Consider the following 17014-nt stretch of genomic DNA (forward strand, 5'->3'; position numbering starts at 1 on the left):
TCTTCAACAAAATATGCATACCATGGACTCAGCTCAACCCAGCTCAGCTGCATTATTGCCAGTTCCCCTAGTATTGGTTGCCGGCACCTCGTGAACCTGGTGATCTTGACCGCCACTCCCCTGAAAAGGAACAGTCTGTTGATACTCTGGAACTGGAGATGTAGGAGTCGGTTGCTGTTGGTAATTATTCTTGCCTACGTAATCGTAGTGTTCATGTTGGACCTCCTGTTTCTGGTATTGCTGGTACTGTTGTGGTTGTTGATATGGCTGATTGTACTGCTGGTTGTATTGTTGCTGGTTGGGCGGAGGAGCGACCACATACGGTTGAGCTTTTTGTGACTGATTTTGTGGCGGCGGCCGTGGCCCTTGGGCCCCATGACTGCGAGACTGATTTTTCTGGCGGATCAAAAACCAGATGGCGAGACCTGCGAGACCTATGAAAGCGATGCCACCAACTACACCGCCCACTATGGCACCAACCGGGGTCGACGATGACTGTGATGGCGATGATGTTGCCGTTGGCTGATCGAATACGAGAGGTGAAGTTTCAGTCGAAGACGAAGACTGGGTTTAAATCGATGAAGAGATGGTTTCCCAGTCGAAGGCTGATGGACTTGATTGCGTAGTAGTAGAGACGAAAGTTCTCGAGCTGCTTGTCCTAATGGACATGCTAGGAAGCTCGCTCGATTCAGACACTAGGAATATACTATCCGTGTTGAGACCACCCAAGAAGGTGTCATAGCACCCAATCAACGTTTTCGTGCTTGACATATCCCGCATCTTATATTCCACACACCATGGTCTTGAGGCGCCGGTACTGGCGGTACTGTTGCATTGCATTGTCAGTTGTCGTTAAGGCATACTTGGCGCTTTCAGAGCAGATCTTGACAAGTACAAGGGGACTGTGATCATAGCATAACATACCAGCATCTAGTTCTCGACCCTGGAGTGCCCGTACGACATATGCCCGCGCTGCCATCGAAACACGCCGTGTATGGTTCTGAAGTACATCCATAATATGACCCTGACGTCATACAGGTTGTATAGACACACCCGTACGGCTGAGGCTCGGCTGAGGAAGTGTTATTCAGGTATACTATATGGCAACAGGGGTAATTTTAATTTGATCGACTTACTTGCGTCGGGATCGACCAAGAAACCGCAAGTATCAGCAGACGCCCGTGGTACAAGGTTGGCATTTCGGAACCGTACCCTTGGAGGCGACGTTGGGGCCGGCGGCGATAAGCCTCCGCCGTGTCTGAAGCCATCGCCAGGGCCCGTTTGTCGCGCTGGAAGGTAATTGTAGTTTTCATCTTCCACAACCCTCCATGCCAGCCATGCTTGGGCCGTGGACAGCCAACACGAAAGCACAAGAGCAGAACGTAGATGCATCTGGGCAGGGCACATAAAGTAAAAGCCTCGTTTTTAAATTTTGTAGTTAGTCTACGTCCAGGCATTATACCGAGGCAAAAGGCAGGTGTTCAGATATTTATCGGCAATCATCTTAATAATGAATATACTGAACCGTGTCTGAACCCGGAGTACTATCCGAATCAAATATTGACATTCCTTTGTGGCTGTCAGCCGTAAATCTTGTCTGTCTCTCCCCAGACATTTTGCAGCCGATCACTACACATAGAGCCTGGGACATGGATATGGGCAAGGCTAAACGCGAAGTTTCGCATTCTAGCAGTAGAATGAGCCTCATCAAAATCGAGTCCTAGGTTACGAAAACGGACAGGCAGTCAGGTAGCTTGATGAAGCTGGTATCAACCACGCTTTAGTCGCAGTAGCTAACCCAGACCCTTTCAAGTGAGTAATACATGAAGATGGGGTTCGTGATGAGGTTAAATTGGTGTGTGAACAGACCTGTGGAGTCCTTTGAAGCGCTTCACAGGTGAAAGAGCACATAACCTTTCCGCCCTTTTCTGACCACTCTGCATACCGTCCCTGAACTGTGGACACTGACAGTAGGAATTGTCAGGAACAAATCCGGAAAATGGTAAGGAGAACTGTAAGGCTGACAGCATAGTGCGCCCATGTCTCAAAAATGAGCAGCCACTCTAACTTTCTTGGGCAAATTGAACCACATTTCGACAAAATGGTATTAACTTCGACGTAGTGGACATCTTTTCGGCGATGTGGAGAGAGTTTGGAGAAAAAGAACAAGACTTTGAACTGCGCATAAGTTCAAGTCACGTTTTCGATTTCCGAGGGTCACGATAGACGGTAACCGTTGCAGGCAATCCTCCCACACCCGAGACAGAACTTAGCCGTCCGGTGAGAAAGTGTAAGGATGGACATCTCTGCGAGTTTCGAGTGTAATACAAGGTTATCACTATCATGGCAGAGAATCCTTCGCTGGAGAAACTAGCAAAAAAAAAAGAGTAATTAGGAGGGTCAAGTCAGCGCTTGTGATAGCCAAATCTCTTGCAGCTGATTTTGCAGCGTACGAAAACGGATAACCGTCTTCTCCTGCACTGCAACTTGGGCTATACTCAGCCATTGAAGGTGCAGTACTTAAGATAGAAGCTAGCACAAAAGAGCTGAGATTGGCTATCGGAGCTTTCCAGAGCTCATTCGCTGTCTTGGGTAATCGTGCATGCCAATTGTGGTTTCTGATGTTAGTCGTTCCAACAACGCATGAGTTTCTCCGATGCACATCACTTAACTGATTTCGGCTATGTTGACATGCCAGCCTTTGAAGCAATTATTTCGAATGATAAAAAGCTACTTGGAAACCCTCATGACGGGACATTATGCCAGAATTCATGCGCGAACGCCCTTTACCTTCGAATTACTAACTGCTGACAACTCTCAGTTTTGAGGAGACCATGTTCGCAACGAAACACCTCAATGACTACCCTAGCTCCGCCGGTTTACAAGGACTCCCAACATTCAAGCCCTTCGGCAGCTGCTGTTTTGACTCAATTTGTTGACCTTCAAATTGCGACTCACTCAACGGAGATATCGGCGACAAGGGACAACTCTTTGAGTGTTCTTCGTACCCCTCTGTTTGCGGGCCATGTTGGATAACCGGCAGGTCCGCTTGAAGCTCCTGGGGGGGCGCTGGCCACTGCCGGCGCAGAGGACCCCATCCCCTACTACGCATGACAAGCCACATCACGGTGCACCCCGTGATAGCCAGTATAGCCATCCCCCCTAGCACGCCTCCCACGATGGTACCCACTGGCGACTGCGACGTGGATTTGCTGCCAACCATATCCACCGTGGGTGTAGATGTCGATGATGGTAGTGAGGGTGATGATGTTGACGATGATTCGCTCTGGGAAGTCGAAGAGGACGATGTCCCAGAAGATGAGGTCGACGACGTCAGGCTTACGCTGGCTGAGGTTCTTGATTCTGTCTTCACAGTGGTACTCAACCACACGGTTGGCTCCCAAGAGAGACCCTCGTCACGGCATCCAAGGAGCGTCTTCGTACCGGATGTGCCCTCATTCCGTAGGAAGGTCTGGCATTGCCCAATCCTACCGGGGGTTTTAGGACTATCAAGGTTCGTTAGTATGAGGACAGAACTTGTAGAGCCCCATGCAAGGAGTGGCTCCCCGTGGGTGTCATTGAGACGTACCAACACATGGTTTGAGAGCCCGGTACTTTTCCAGGTGCGCATTCGGGAGCAGAACCACCGAAACATTTGGTCGCTGGTTTATCTGCACAGCCAAGCCATGACCCTGAAATCAAACACTGGTTACGTAGATCGTCACAGACACGTGTGTAATAGAAATCTGCGCAAGGAATTTAGACCCGGCTATCCTCGTGCACTTCCGAGATCTTGAGGGGATATTGGCGCCGAAACTGACCTTTATCGACTGAAAGCGTGAAGAATCCGCATGTTTCCGTACCGAGGGTATCTCGATCCCGAGGATTCATGTTTCTAGGCAAAATCCTAGGGGCCGGCGTCGGGGCCGGAGGTGGATGATCATCGTAGGCACCCGATTTTGCCCCCGCAAGAGTTTGGCGAGGCAGGTTAATGTTATTGTTGTTCCAGTTATCGCGTGCATTTGTTAGAACTACCAGGAGAGAGGCCGCAGTGGCGAACAGCCGCGAAATCGAAGGCATCGTGAGTTTCGGCTCAAGTTGAGATATCGTAAAGGGGCGTCATGTGAAGAGCCAGGAGACGGGATGGCTCCAGTTGGTCAAGGGAAAAGGACGAACTTTGCGCAGTAATGCAAAAGGCCAACGTGCTTCTTAAAATTTAAGTATACTTGTTGGCTGATTTCTTTCATGAAAAGTGAGTGTTCCAACAATTTAAACGAAATCAGAGAGTACAGTACGAAGATTTGTGTTTGTTCCCATGCAGATCGTCCTTCATCTAATGCCAATCACACATGGGCCAACTGATGTATGGGGCGATGTCGTCTTGAAAGCCCAAACATCGTATCGCACATGCATGTGGTTCTGCTTGACATACACGAAGCTCAGCGACTCGAACTTGAAAGACCCCAGCCCCTGTTCGAGGTTGCCAGGACCATATCCCTTACATGATTGTACTTTAGCTAGGCGGTATTAGCACCCTTTTGTGATACCTAACGACTGTGCTGATAGAGTGACAAAACCGCCGAGCCTCCTTCATAAAATTCGTGTAAGTTGGTCAGTTTCGTTACCTTTACTACCCAGATACATCTCAACAAACAGAGCAATGTTGTGTCACCACACCAACTCAAGAATCCAGCTCAGCCGGTTTGTTCGGACTTCCAAGCTCACCGTCCGCTGGTGCCCTACAAGCCTGTAACTCTGGTATTGTCGGCACATGTTCACGCTGAATCATCTCCGTCAATCCCTCTGTCTTCGCCGAATCACCCGGCTGATCACCCTGCAGTTCTACCGTCGGCGTCGGTGACCGCCGGCCTGTCGACTGTGCTCTTCTCCGTCTCTGCTGCATGAATAACCAGGCGACGAAACAGACTGTAACACCTACGAAAGCAAAGGCCCCAAGAACCGCGCCTACAATGGCGCTAGTCTGTGGTTGCGGTGAGAAGTTTTGCGCATCATCGTTGCCTGAAGGCTTTCCGGAAGCTGACTCGGCTGCCGCGGTAGGTGTGAAGGCTAGGCTAGGCGTTGACGTTCCCATTGAGCTGGGTGTCATAGTCTCGGCGGAAGAACCAAGCGCTAGATCGCCACCAGAAGATGGAGTCGAGGGAGGAGACCTCGTAGGTGTAGAACTGCGGGCATTGACGAGTAGGTTCGTCGAATGGTGCAGCGTTACGGTGATATCCCACGGAATATCGAGGTCGCGACATGCAAACATCTTCTTCAATCCCTTTTCAGAGTCGTCTCTCATGAAAGTCTGGCATGCCGGTACGATACCCGAAGTTTCACGACTTTTGATCGTAGTAAAGACATCATCAGCCAATGTCTCCTACCATCCTCGCCTCAGGAGCACGACATAGAAAGAAAAGAAAGAAACTCACCAGCAGAGTGTCTTCTCATCCACCGTCATTCCAGAGCTGCAACCTTTGACCTCCCGCGCGTTCGCACACGAGGTGAAGACCGCCGAACCGCAACCGAGGAAACCATCACTAACCCTACATGTCTCGTTTTCCGCGCACTTTCGTGACCTAATTCCTGCGGTCCCGTCAGTTTCATGCCATAGCTTTTAATAGTAAGAATACCACCAAAAGAAGTAGGTCTATACCTTTATCGCCGGAAAGCGTAAAGTACCCGCATACGCTTTGCACGGGATCCTTATCTCTAATGTTGAGATTGGGTGGCGGTGTCACCGCTGGCGAGAGACCGACGTCGTAAGTGCCCAACAGGCTCGCTGTCGGCATGGGCTGCATGGGAAGGTGACTGTATTCAGGCTCATCGCCATGAGGGGTTCCTGTACAGAATGTTGGAAAGGCATGAATAAATACGAGTAGACCAGGAAAAAGTTGCATCATGAAGGCATATTGATGTGTCCAAGTGCCATACAGAGAGGATAACGAAAGGGAGGAGTGATAAATCGCAAGTTTTGATCGTGTGGCGATCTATTCTTCTGTTGCTTGAGTGAGCACGCACTTAGTAGCCGAGCAGATGAAAGGAGTTGATCAAGGAACGCTGTTTGTCATTGGGGAGTCGAGCTGTTGAATGTCGCCTGCTTCGCCTCGGTATCAAACAAGGAGCGGCCAGGATTGAAACGTTGTATTTGCGACCCTGTGTTACCCTAATCTCATGCCTTCAAGCAGCTATGGTCACCTCCCGTTCTCCCAATACTCGTCTTTTTTTTATATCTCTCTCTTAGTAGTCAAGCTGTCGAATGTGTTTATACGAGCACCAGCCTTGCGGTGACAATCCTTCCATTTGCGGAGCTTTCAAATACACCAAGTTTACTTCAATACGTGAGCGAGGAGTTTTCAGTAAAGTGCCAGATAAGGGGTTCAAGTTCTGATTCAACCCCAGCATAGCATGTTACATACTACCTGGCTGCCATGGGCTCTTGGCCATGGCTACTAACTCTCTACCCACTCCACGATGATGTCCGTGTATCCGGTCATTGACCACCAGGAAATCAGAATCACCCCAGAATGCTGCATCTAGCTTCATACTCAGGGGACATCCGTTGCCTTCTCGTTTAGCCTCAGTATCCCTGTGTATGGGCCTAGTTTCTAGAAACGAAGGCCCATTGACAAAACCGTCGCCAGAGTTGTTTACTGAGTAAAGCCCAAGGAAGAGGCAACATTATTGCTCTTGGCCCAGCCAGCAAGGTCAACCTTGGACGCAGCAAGAGCGCCGGAAAGCCCATAAGCAGTAGGAATGTGCTCGACGCGGTGAACAGAGTTGATGTTCTTGTGCATTACGAGTTGGTAACAGGTAGCGCTGCCTTGGCGCGAGATTATGGTGGATGAGGCAAGGAAGTACTCCCAGATCTGCGATTTCAAGACAGTCAGCATATTTTACAGGTGATGATGATGTACGGTATTAACTTACACGGAACCATCGCTTGCCGTACTTGGCCTCGACCTTCTCACGGTTGGCCATCCAGTTCCTATACCAGCGCCAAAGAGTAGCCGAGTAGTGAACGCCGATCGTATCGATGCCCTTGATCTCAAAGCCAGCAGCCTCGAGCTTGTCAGTGAAGAAACCTAGAGGAGTCGACGCGTCGGCTCCTGGGAAGATGTACTTGTTCATGAACAAGCCCCAGATGAGATCCTCATATTGCCAATACTTGCGAAGTCCAGCAATTTGCAGAAAGAAGACACCGTCATCGTCAAGCATATCGTAGACCTGACGTAAGAAGCTTTGAAAGTGACGGACACCGACGTGCTCGGCCATCTCCAGGCATGTAATCTTCTTGTAGCCACCCTCGACATAAGGGATGTCACGGTAATCCATGCAGAGAATCTTGGACTGATCCTCGGGAATGCCGGCCTTGCGGAGGGCTCCATTGCCCCAAGCAGTTTGGTTGCGGCCAAGAGTAATACCAGTAGCGCGGGCACCATAGTTGATGCTGGCAAAACGAGCAAGAGTACCCCAGCCGCAACCAATATCTAGAAGACTCTCATTCTTCTTGAGACCAATCTTCTCGCAGACAACAGCCAGCTTATTATCTTGGAGCTCCTCCAGGGTCTCTTCTTTGGTAATATCGGAAATAATACCTGAAGTGTAGATCATGCGGGGACCGAGGAACCATCCGTAAAAGTCATCGCCTCGGTCGTAGTGGTCGCGAACCTGCTCCTCGTCTGCTTTGAGTTAGACTAGATTGAGGGAAAGCCAAAGATAGTACTTGCCTTGAGAACGAGTATGCATGATGACCTCAGGAGCGAACTGAAAAAAGACAAATTTTGCCAAGTTGATGGTGAAGCGGAAGGCGGCCCAGTCGTGGCGGTACTCAAGAACTTCAAGTGCGTCACCATTGAAATCGACCTCGCCATCAAAGTACATTTCATAAAAGGTTTCCATTGGAATCTTTCTTCTGCCATAGTACTTATCCTTATCGGCTGCCTTCTTGAAGGTAAGATAGTGCTCAACGGGGCGACCGGGAAGGCGGGCTTTATCATTCTTGCGGGGGCTCATCGATGAGACTACAAGCCAGAAGCCCACGATGATAGGAACAGAGGTAAAGAGGCAGATGAAAAGGGCCGTCTCCAGAGATCCGCCAACTTTCCACGAAAGGTAGTAAGGAACGCCGAACAAGAGGGAGAATAGGGCGGTATTTGAGAACGAATCGGAGCCAGGTCCGTCGGCCGGAAGGGGGGCATTTTTAATAGAAGGGTACTAAGATCATCATGCCGGTTAACGATTCCAAACTTATCAGAAGCAGTCATGGATCCCGTCATCGCTGTATGCGTGTTCGGTGAACCAGGAGGCGACGCCGTGGAGAAAAGCTGGGGAAGGGTCTGTCTGAGCTAGAACCTGCGAAACCCAAATCCTGATATCCAGGGGGCCTGCCTGTTGGTCCCTTTTCCCCTGGCATTTTCGGCTTTTTTTTTTTTTTTTCTCACGGTACACAAGTAGCTTACCTTGGTAGTGCGGACGCCACAATCCTCTTCCTTCTCGAAAGTAGACGTAGGAGCGGCAGGAGTCTCAATGAACTCGAAGCTCGACTCGCTGCCGTTGACGCTGCTGGGTCTAGACATCTTGAGCGAAATGCGACTGCGCCGTCGACATGGAGTCTCAGGTTGAGGAGTTGAGAGGCTTAGTTGGCGTAGTGGAAGCAAAAGCAGAAATAGAAATTGGGAAGGAGTTTATAAGAGGAGAGAGGACGACTGGATCTGGGCCCTCCCAGGTTCACCAAGTGGTGTCGAGCAACTTAATTTGTGCGTGGATGAGGGGAGGGGAACCACCAGCTCCCATTAACGACATCGAACGTTTCGTGGGAGGAGCTTGGGACACTCGACCGTCCGTTCTCGCCTCTCTTGTTCCTCCTTGACCGCCTCGTCCTGCATGTCGTCTTCTGCATGGCTGCATTAAGCACTGAACCCCTGTTTATGTGGCTCATTCAGACTCTTTGACAGGCTGTCTCTGGACTCTAAATCTGGCTATCCCCGGAGTCCATTTGGCCCTCCGACTGCGTGCTTCACTGAACAAGGCGTGAAGGCGAAGAACGTATTTGTTATTGAATTGAGCCGGACCACCACTGGACTTCCGGTGGCAGATGGTCATGAGCAGCCAAGAAACTGTCTGAGACTGCAGATGAGATGAATCATTTGCTTCTTTAGGCTGTATTACTTGAAAGAGACGCGAGAGGTTTGGCTTTGAGTAAGAATGCGGTTAGAGAGGGGTCCCGGAGCTGCCAAAATACCATACCTCCCTTTCTGTGTTGGTCCTTGGCAGATATCTGCACATCTCGCATCGACATATGCTTACAAGTGGGCGTTGGGGGGCAAGCTTAGATTGAGGGTTTCGACCCAAGTTATTTGATGCCGTGCTATGGTCTCCAGATGTTCCAATGTAACAGATCTTGTTGGTGGTACCGGCAGTGAACTTTACTTCACAGTATCTAAGCGCCTGGGATAAAATGAAGAAGAAACAAAGAGCTCCATGGGCCCTGAAATGGTCTCATTGAACAAGGTGAGAGTGATGATCCAGCTGACTTTCTGGGTGGTACAGTACGAGTTGACGTGAGGAAATGAAAGAGATATTCCCGTCAAATGTCACAGGACATCAGGGATCAGATAACAGTCGCGCGAAATGAGGAAAATATGACATGCACAGAACACGACCATGTAGAAAGTAGAAGGACAATGCGCTAGAAAGTGGGGGTGCGAACCATAAACTTGCACAGGCAAACTGGATGCACCGCCTCATCCAAAGCCGTCACCAGCCACATCAGTGCATCATATCAGGGAGAGGCAAAACATGATTGAAGCTTCTGACATCTCGGGACAGATAACTTGAGCTTCTGGGCTTGATATGTATGAGTAAACAATCAGAATGCCCTAGGGTGGTATATTTTCTTAAATCACTGTCTACTGATGCTCATCAAGACATTCTGTACCAGACAGTATCCGCTGCATGACCCCCTCCTCTTCCAAAATCGTCTGCACCCTTCAACCCTGCAAGTACAACCTCGCCTCCCAGGGCCTCAGAATCTTCTTCTCCCCCTCCGCGGCAACTCTCTCCTTAACATCTTCGTAGTTTCCAACTCTGATTTTAAGGTTTTCGCCGGGAACATTCACTTCCTGCTCTTCGCTGGTAAAATTTAACGCCACAACGGCGGCCCTTCCCCCTCGCAACTTCTTGAACACAAACGTCTGCTCGTTGTCCTCTTCAAATAGTTCAAACGCGCCGTGCGTGAGCAGATCGATCTCCTCTTTCCGAAGCTTGATCATCTCCCTCCAGAAGTTCAAGACCGAGTGCGGATCCTTCTCCTGCTTCGCCACGTTGATCTCGGGATACAGTTCATGGATGCGCATCCACGCGCCGTCCTTGTTATCCGTGAAGCCCGCGTTGGGAGAATCGTCCCACTGCATTGGAACACGCGCGTTGTCGCGACCCATCTTGTTGATGCTGTCCATGATGTAGTCGAGGAACTTGCCCTCGCCGTGTTCGCGCTTAATGTCGTTGTAATAGTTCTGGCTTTCAATGTCCTTGTAATCTTCGATCGGCCAGTCTCTGGGTACGTTTATCATGCCAATCTCCTGGCCTTGGTAAACGAAGAGCGTGCCCGTCATGGAACACATCATCAGCGCCAACATCTTGGCCGAGAGTTCCCTCCATTCGGGCGCATCACTAGCGAATCGTGACACGGAACGCCCCTGGTCGTGGTTCTCGCAAAAGGCCGTCGTCCACCCGTCAGTACCCTCGATGAACTGCTGCCACTTGGCCACGATGTTTTTCAGCTCTGGCAGCTTCCAATCCACTCCTTGATACTTATAGCTCTTTCCTTGGCCAATGTCGACGATGTCGAACTGGAAGACCATGTCAAGTTGTCTATCTGCCGAGCTGACGTACTTCAAGACGTGAAGCGGATCAGGAGTGTGGGGGAGTTCACCGACTGTCACCGTGTCGTAGTGGTTGAGCACCTTGTTGTTCATTTCGCGCAAGAATTCGTGTATTCTGGGGCCGTTGCAGTAAATCATGAACGCCGGCTGCTCGAAGGCGTTCTTGTTAACGATGGGGGCGTCCCTGTACTCGACGCCCTTGCTGTACATGTTGACCGTGTCGATGCGGAAACCGTCGACTCCCTTGTCAAGCCAGAACCGCATGGCGTTTTCGTAGATGGCCTCGCGCGTCTCAGGGTTCTCCCAGTTCAGATCTGGCTGTTCCTTGGCGAAGAGGTGGAGGTAATACTCGCCCGTCGACTCGTCCCACTCCCAAGTACTGCCGCTGAAGTGGCTTCGCCAGTTCGTGGGAGGCAGGCGCGTGCCGTCTTCGGCATATCTAGGGGGACGCCAGATGTACCAGTCCCGCTTAGGGTTATCTTTTGAGGATCTAGACTCTTTGAACCAAGCATGTTGGTCTGAGGTATGGTTGACCACCAGATCCAAAATCAGCTTCATGCCCCGCTTGTGGCACTCGTCAATGAGAACCTCCATATCCCGGACAGTGCCGTACGGTCGGTGGACGTCCTGGTAATCGGAAATGTCGTATCCCATGTCAACTTGCGGACTCGCATACATCGGCGAGACCCATACGACATCGACACCTAGGTCCTTTAGATAATCGACCTTGCTAATGATGCCGGGGACGTCGCCTAGGCCGTCACCGTTGGCGTCCTTGAAACTGGCGGGGTAAATCTGGTAGATGATGGCATCCTTCCACCAAACCCTGTCGACCTTGTCGGCGGTCACCGAGCCCATCTTGAAAGGCTGAGGCCTGGCAATAATGCAATGCTAGAGAGGTGTAAGACGGAGAGGAACAGAAGACGATATGACTTCTGAGCGTAATGAGACACAGCGAGTTGTACAAGGAGACTCGGAAGCTGGAGGTGGAGCCATGTCATGGAGCTTGGTGGTCTTAAATAGCTTCCCCATCTCATGTTAAACTAGCCCCAAAGCTCTCCCCGGGTCTGCGAGACATACGTAGGAGGACCCGGGGCGGAACACACGAAACGGCGTGTGTGGGCACGGTGCGGATGATCGCCCATTGGATCGCAGGCCGGTGCATGCAGGCGCCGGATGCAGCAAGCGTGGTGTCAACCTGGTTGGAGGGAGATGTGCGTGGGCTGTGGACTCATACGCAGGGCAGGGCAGTCAAGGGCCCTTGAGTGGACAGGAACACAGGGTCAGCCAATGACTGCGGCCTGCGCCAAAGTCAATTCTCGCTGGAAAGCGTGAAAGAACCAGTGACGCCTCAGACGCGGATATTGAACGGGCAAACTTTCGCTGAATTGCGGAACATGGTACCGTACCACAAACAACACACCAACATACTACGTATGTGAACCCCCATCTAATAGCGACCGCGATGACATACGGCGAACCTTGTACCGAGAATAAGTGCTTTGTGTTGCCACTCTAAACCGCGATGGGTACAGTGCCCGCGATTTGACCCACTATCGACGCCAGGGAGGGCTGGGAGAGAATTACGTTCCTCTTTAGCAAACAGAGTTCCAGTGTGTGGGCAAGGAACATCTCTGGTCTGATCTGCACTTGCGGAGTTTCTCCGACCAGATAAGCTGAACAGCAACTGACTTTTGGGACACTACCCGTACCGCCTTGCCGTGCTGGTCATCCGACGTTGCGACGGTCAACGTCTCGTCACCAACTACGGCACTGGAGATCTGTTAGTACATGCTGCTCATTTGACTAAGTCAGTAAAGTAGCACGTCTGTTTTGTTCGTTCGAGCTCCCTGTCTTATGTTCGAGTTTGAAACCTTGTCCGGCCCCGGCAGGCAACGTGGTCTGTACTAGTAGTTGCTTGAGTTCCACTACCATGTATCCGTACTTGTTTGAATTTCCCGCTTCATTCTGTCGCTTAAACCCCGGCATGGCGTATTCCAAAGATCTGGAGGAGCGGGGTTGATCGCTGGAATTGGGGTTGGGTTGCCCCCGCGCGCAAGTGACCCCCGCGGGGTAAACGCTACCATTGATGTTGAAAGTCAGACAATGAATGGCCTGGACGTATTAGTAGTGAGTGGGCATGCTTGCTATCGCGAGCCATTCATATGCAGAGAGAAGGTCCTTGACGCTCTCCGGAATGCCTGCGCCCGTCCGTCCGCTGCAAAGTTGCGACGTTCGATTTTGTTGTGATTCATCATTTTATGTAACTCCTATCCTATCATGCCTATACTACAACCGCCGAAAAAGACGCTTTTGTGACATCTGGCCACCTGTCGACTATCCAGGCGTTTTCATGTGCTCGCCTTTGGTATAACAAGGTTCAGTCTATCGGCCACCGTCCACCCTATTCCTCGTCGTCGTCGTCTGCCATACTGGTGTCCGCTGCCCGACGTGCCTTGCCTGTGTCTTCGTCACCAGATTGGGCTTCCGCGCCGTTCTTGGTAGGACCCTCGTCATCCTCATCTTCCTCGTCACTTTCGATAACTCTGCCCCTTCTGGATCGTGAGCTCTGTTGTCGCCGACTGATGCCGGTATCCTCATCCTCATCCTCATCCCCATTGTCAACGTCCATCCGGTCCTCGTCGTCTCCTCGCTTGTCTCCGGCATCAGAGAGGGGAGAGCTGGCCTTCTCCAGAGCTCTCTCGGCGCGCTCAAGAGGGTCCTCGTCCTCGTCTTCATCGTCACTGTCCACGACGATCTCAGCAGACTTGTACTTGGTGTTGTTGGTAGACTCCTTCTTTGTGAGACGACGCTTCTTCTTCGTAGGCCGCTCTTCTCCTGAATCTTCGCCATCCGTATCGGCCTTCTTCTTCCGTGATCCTCTTTTCGGGCGGCTCTCGCCGTCACCCTTTGCCGCAGGCTTCTTCTTCCGCCTAACCTTCTCGCCCGTCTCCTCGTCGGTAGTCATCTCTGCTTCTTGGCGGGTCTTCTCCTCTTCGGCACGTCGCTCTGCAATCTCTCTGTCCCTTGCCGCAATCTCCTCTCGCTCCCTCTTGATCTTCTCCTGCCTTTCGCGCTCCTTCTCGAGAGCCTTTTGACGCTCCTCTTCACGCTTCCGGAGCTCAGCTTGGCGTTGCTCCAACGCTGCTTGTAGCTTCTCCTTGTTCTTCTCCTCGTACTCCTTCTGGCTGGCGATAGCTCTCTCGAGTTGCTTGCGTTGGGTATTGCGAGCCATGTTGGCACGCTGCTCGACGTCATGCTTGGGGTAAGGAGTTTGCGGGTGGCCAGCAATCTCATCAAGTGCGGAGATTGCTGACTCTAGGCCGGCAGCAACATCTTGAAGTTGAGCTAGCGTACGCTGGTTCTCATTCAAGGCATAAACCGTTGTTGCCATCTGGATCTGCACAAAGGCAACATTGAATTTGTAGTGCACTTGCTCAGGGGCAGCTTCGAGGGCCTGCGGCGGTAATGGGTTAGTATGACTGGTGAGAAATGATAAGAATAAGCGTTAATTACCTTCTTGGCGTATTCGAGCGACTGTCGGTACGCGTCCAGGTCTCGCTCAGAACGACCCTTATTGAGCCAGGTACGGCCCAGACAGGCGAGAATGAGGGGGTCGGTAGCCTTGCCTTCCTTTGACAGCGCTGTCTCGTAGTTTTCGATCGCCTTGGTCCACTGCCTCAGCTCAGCATAGATGTGGCCAAGGTTGACGTAAACGTGGGCCTCCTTGATAGTGTCCCTAATCTTGACAAAGATACCAAGAGCCGTCTTGTAATCCTTCTTGTCTTCAACCATCGCGATGGCTATGCCTTGTGCTGCGTAGGCGTTCTTGGGATCAAGAGAGAGGGCCTTCTCGAAGAATTCAACTGCCTTACTGTATGTGGCACTCCGCTTGGCTCTGTCACTGTCAGACTCGCGACGCATTTCTCGGGCCTGGATCAGGTAGAGGTTGCCCATTCCAACCAAAGCATAGCGGTCGTGCTTGTCGTAGTTTTGCAGAGTGTGCTTGTAGTGACGGAACTCATGGTCCTCGTTGATGTTATGCGGTCGCTTACGCGAGTGTACTTTGCCCATATACCAGCCATATAGGGCACGAACTTCGAGGTCTTGTGGGTTTTCTTGGTACAACTTCGCCACAGCATCTGGTCCCTCCTTATTGGGGTTCTTTCTGAGCTTGATATACGCCAGCCTCGTACGGGCATCAGTGTAATCATCATGGCGCTTAAGCAGTCCTTCGTAGACCTCAATGGCCTCGTCAAGAAGACCGCGAGACTCGTAGCTCCGGCCAAGGTTGAAGCTAATGGTGGTGACCAAAGCATCAGTGTCAATTTCCGAATCCTTCTCCCCAATCTTCATGCATGCTCCCAGAGCAGCCTCAAACATCTCACTGGCCTGTTCATGCTTCTCCGATTGCGAGTGGAAACAGCCGATATTATTGAGAAGTTGCGGCGGCAAAAATTTGCGCAGAGCGGCGCGCCTCTCAGCCTCATCAGCAATTTCTGTTGGGCGCTCTTCCTCGGGGATCTGCTCAAGTTCCAGCTGTTCGACCTGAAGAAGACACTGTTGGGCCTTCTCAGGGTACTCGGTTTCATAAAGGCGAGCAAGGTTGAGAAGGACAGCGGCATCAGGCGACAGGCTCTTCTTGGAGTCCTTCCAGGCACCGCGCACTCCCTCGAGCAACCCAATTGCCTTCTTCATCTCTGCCGACTTGTCTTCCTTGCCGTCCGCGTCCTGGTTAGCGAAAACCTCCTCGGCATACAAGGTTCCAAGCAAGATCATGGCCTCATGATTTTTGGATTGTTGGATCATCTTCTCCAACCGCAGCTTCGCCTCACCCAGGTCACCCCTGAGCACTGCCAGCTGCGCAGCACCAAACTTGGCAGGCAAGTAGCCACGTTCCGAGCCACCGCGGGCATCGTCGGCTCTGCGATAGAAGTCGCTGGCGCGGTCTGGGTCTCCCGTGTAGTGCTCCTTTCGTGCTAAGAGGTACCAGCCATCACTGGCAATGGCATTCACATCCGTATACTGGATTGCTTTGTGTGCGAGTGAGTCGACTGTGTCGAGCTTTTTGCGGGATAAGAAATAGCTTGCAAATGTTGCACACGTAAGTGGCATGTTTTTGTCGAGCTTAAACGACTTTTGCGTGTATTCAGTCATCGCCTTCTTGTAGAGACGAAGGAATTCGGGGCTGTTGGTAGGTATGTGGCCGCTAGCGTCGAGATAGTAGAGACCAAGGAGGATGTTGCCAACCTTATGGTCTGGGTTAATCTCAATGCACCGCTCCCAAGCCATCTTCGCGTCGTCCTTGAAGCCCAGCTGCCAAAAGCAGCATCCGATGCCGATTCTTGGATCGGGGTCGACAAAATCGGGCATCTTCTGCAGAACCTCCTGATAGCATGCCAAGGATTCAGGGTACTTTCCAAGCGAGAAGAATGTCCTCGCCTTGCCCATTACCGCCAACATGTTCTTCCCCTGTGATACTCGAATGGCGTCTTCGAAAGCCTTGAGCGCCGATCGCAAAAGGTCTGCCTTTTCAGAATCCACCTGACCAGGGCCTGTCGCCTTTGGTGTCTGCAGCGAAGCTCGGAGCAGTTGAAGAACTCCACGAGCCAGGAAGAGAGGAGGGAACGCTGGATTGATTCGCGACGCATCGTTAAGGGTCGAAGTGGCCAATTGCAGGTAATATTCCTTCGTCTTCGCCTCAGAGGCCAATTCGCCGTCCGGGGGCAGGCGTGGGGCTTCGCGACTCTTCCACAGATACATCCAGCAAAGGCAACCGATCATGCTCAGCTTCTCTCGAGGGCTATTGTCGCGCATTGCGTTTCCGCCGCGCACCAACATTTCGATTGCATGGTCAATCTTCTTTTGCTTGGCGTAGGCCAGCGAGACGGTCATCCAATAAGTACGGGCGGCGCGCTCATTTTCGAAAAGCGTGCAAAGCTCGGTCGGGTCGTCGAACAGCTCGAGAAGATCGATTTCGACGGCCTCGTCTTCAGCTTCGCCTTGGACCGGAACGTCGATAGCGGCTGGGATGTCGGAGAACCGTTTGCTGACTGGTGCACTCGTTGCACCATTGGCACCATTCATCGCGCCGTTCCGAAGGGCTGACATTATGGCGGATGAGAGGC

At 51.6% G+C, this 17014-nt stretch overlaps 6 protein-coding genes across 6 annotated transcripts; all 6 read right to left on the bottom strand.

Moving 5' to 3' along the window:
- Positions 1-33: 33 nt before the first annotated feature.
- CTRU02_213657 (uncharacterized protein) lies at positions 34-1313 on the bottom strand (the record flags this gene model as incomplete). The annotated part of the gene is made up of 5 exons (XM_070206097.1): positions 34-425; positions 481-522; positions 797-826; positions 925-1000; positions 1137-1313. 5 exons carry the CDS (start codon positions 1311-1313, stop codon positions 34-36), a joined length of 717 nt encoding a protein of 238 aa, XP_070060129.1.
- A 1547-nt stretch (positions 1314-2860) lies between these two features.
- Positions 2861-3891, bottom strand: CTRU02_213658 (uncharacterized protein; the record flags this gene model as incomplete). Its single annotated transcript, XM_036730004.1, has 4 exons — positions 2861-3196; positions 3230-3506; positions 3590-3746; positions 3822-3891. 4 exons carry the CDS (start codon positions 3889-3891, stop codon positions 2861-2863), a joined length of 840 nt encoding a protein of 279 aa, XP_036578265.1.
- Positions 3892-4681: 790 nt separating this feature from the next.
- Positions 4682-5792, bottom strand: CTRU02_213659 (uncharacterized protein; the record flags this gene model as incomplete). Its single annotated transcript, XM_036730003.1, has 3 exons — positions 4682-5342; positions 5433-5586; positions 5657-5792. 3 exons carry the CDS (start codon positions 5790-5792, stop codon positions 4682-4684), a joined length of 951 nt encoding a protein of 316 aa, XP_036578264.1.
- Positions 5793-6650: 858 nt separating this feature from the next.
- CTRU02_213660 (Sphingolipid C9-methyltransferase 1-like protein 1) lies at positions 6651-8579 on the bottom strand (the record flags this gene model as incomplete). The annotated part of the gene is made up of 4 exons (XM_036730002.1): positions 6651-6869; positions 6931-7682; positions 7731-8217; positions 8463-8579. 4 exons carry the CDS (start codon positions 8577-8579, stop codon positions 6651-6653), a joined length of 1575 nt encoding a protein of 524 aa, XP_036578263.1.
- A 1413-nt stretch (positions 8580-9992) lies between these two features.
- CTRU02_213661 (maltase) lies at positions 9993-11744 on the bottom strand (the record flags this gene model as incomplete). The annotated part of the gene is made up of 1 exon (XM_036730001.1): positions 9993-11744. One exon carries the CDS (start codon positions 11742-11744, stop codon positions 9993-9995), a length of 1752 nt encoding a protein of 583 aa, XP_036578262.1.
- Positions 11745-13290: 1546 nt separating this feature from the next.
- On the bottom strand, positions 13291-16997 carry CTRU02_213662 (Tetratricopeptide repeat protein 1-like protein 1; the record flags this gene model as incomplete). Its single annotated transcript, XM_036730000.1, has 2 exons — positions 13291-14343; positions 14403-16997. The coding sequence occupies 2 exons, from the start codon at positions 16995-16997 to the stop codon at positions 13291-13293; spliced, it is 3648 nt and encodes a 1215-aa protein (XP_036578261.1).
- Positions 16998-17014: the final 17 nt, after the last annotated feature.

The sequence above is a fragment of the Colletotrichum truncatum genome (assembly GCF_014235925.2).
Source record: "Colletotrichum truncatum strain CMES1059 chromosome Unknown Contig_0010, whole genome shotgun sequence".
NCBI lineage: Eukaryota > Fungi > Ascomycota > Sordariomycetes > Glomerellales > Glomerellaceae > Colletotrichum > Colletotrichum truncatum.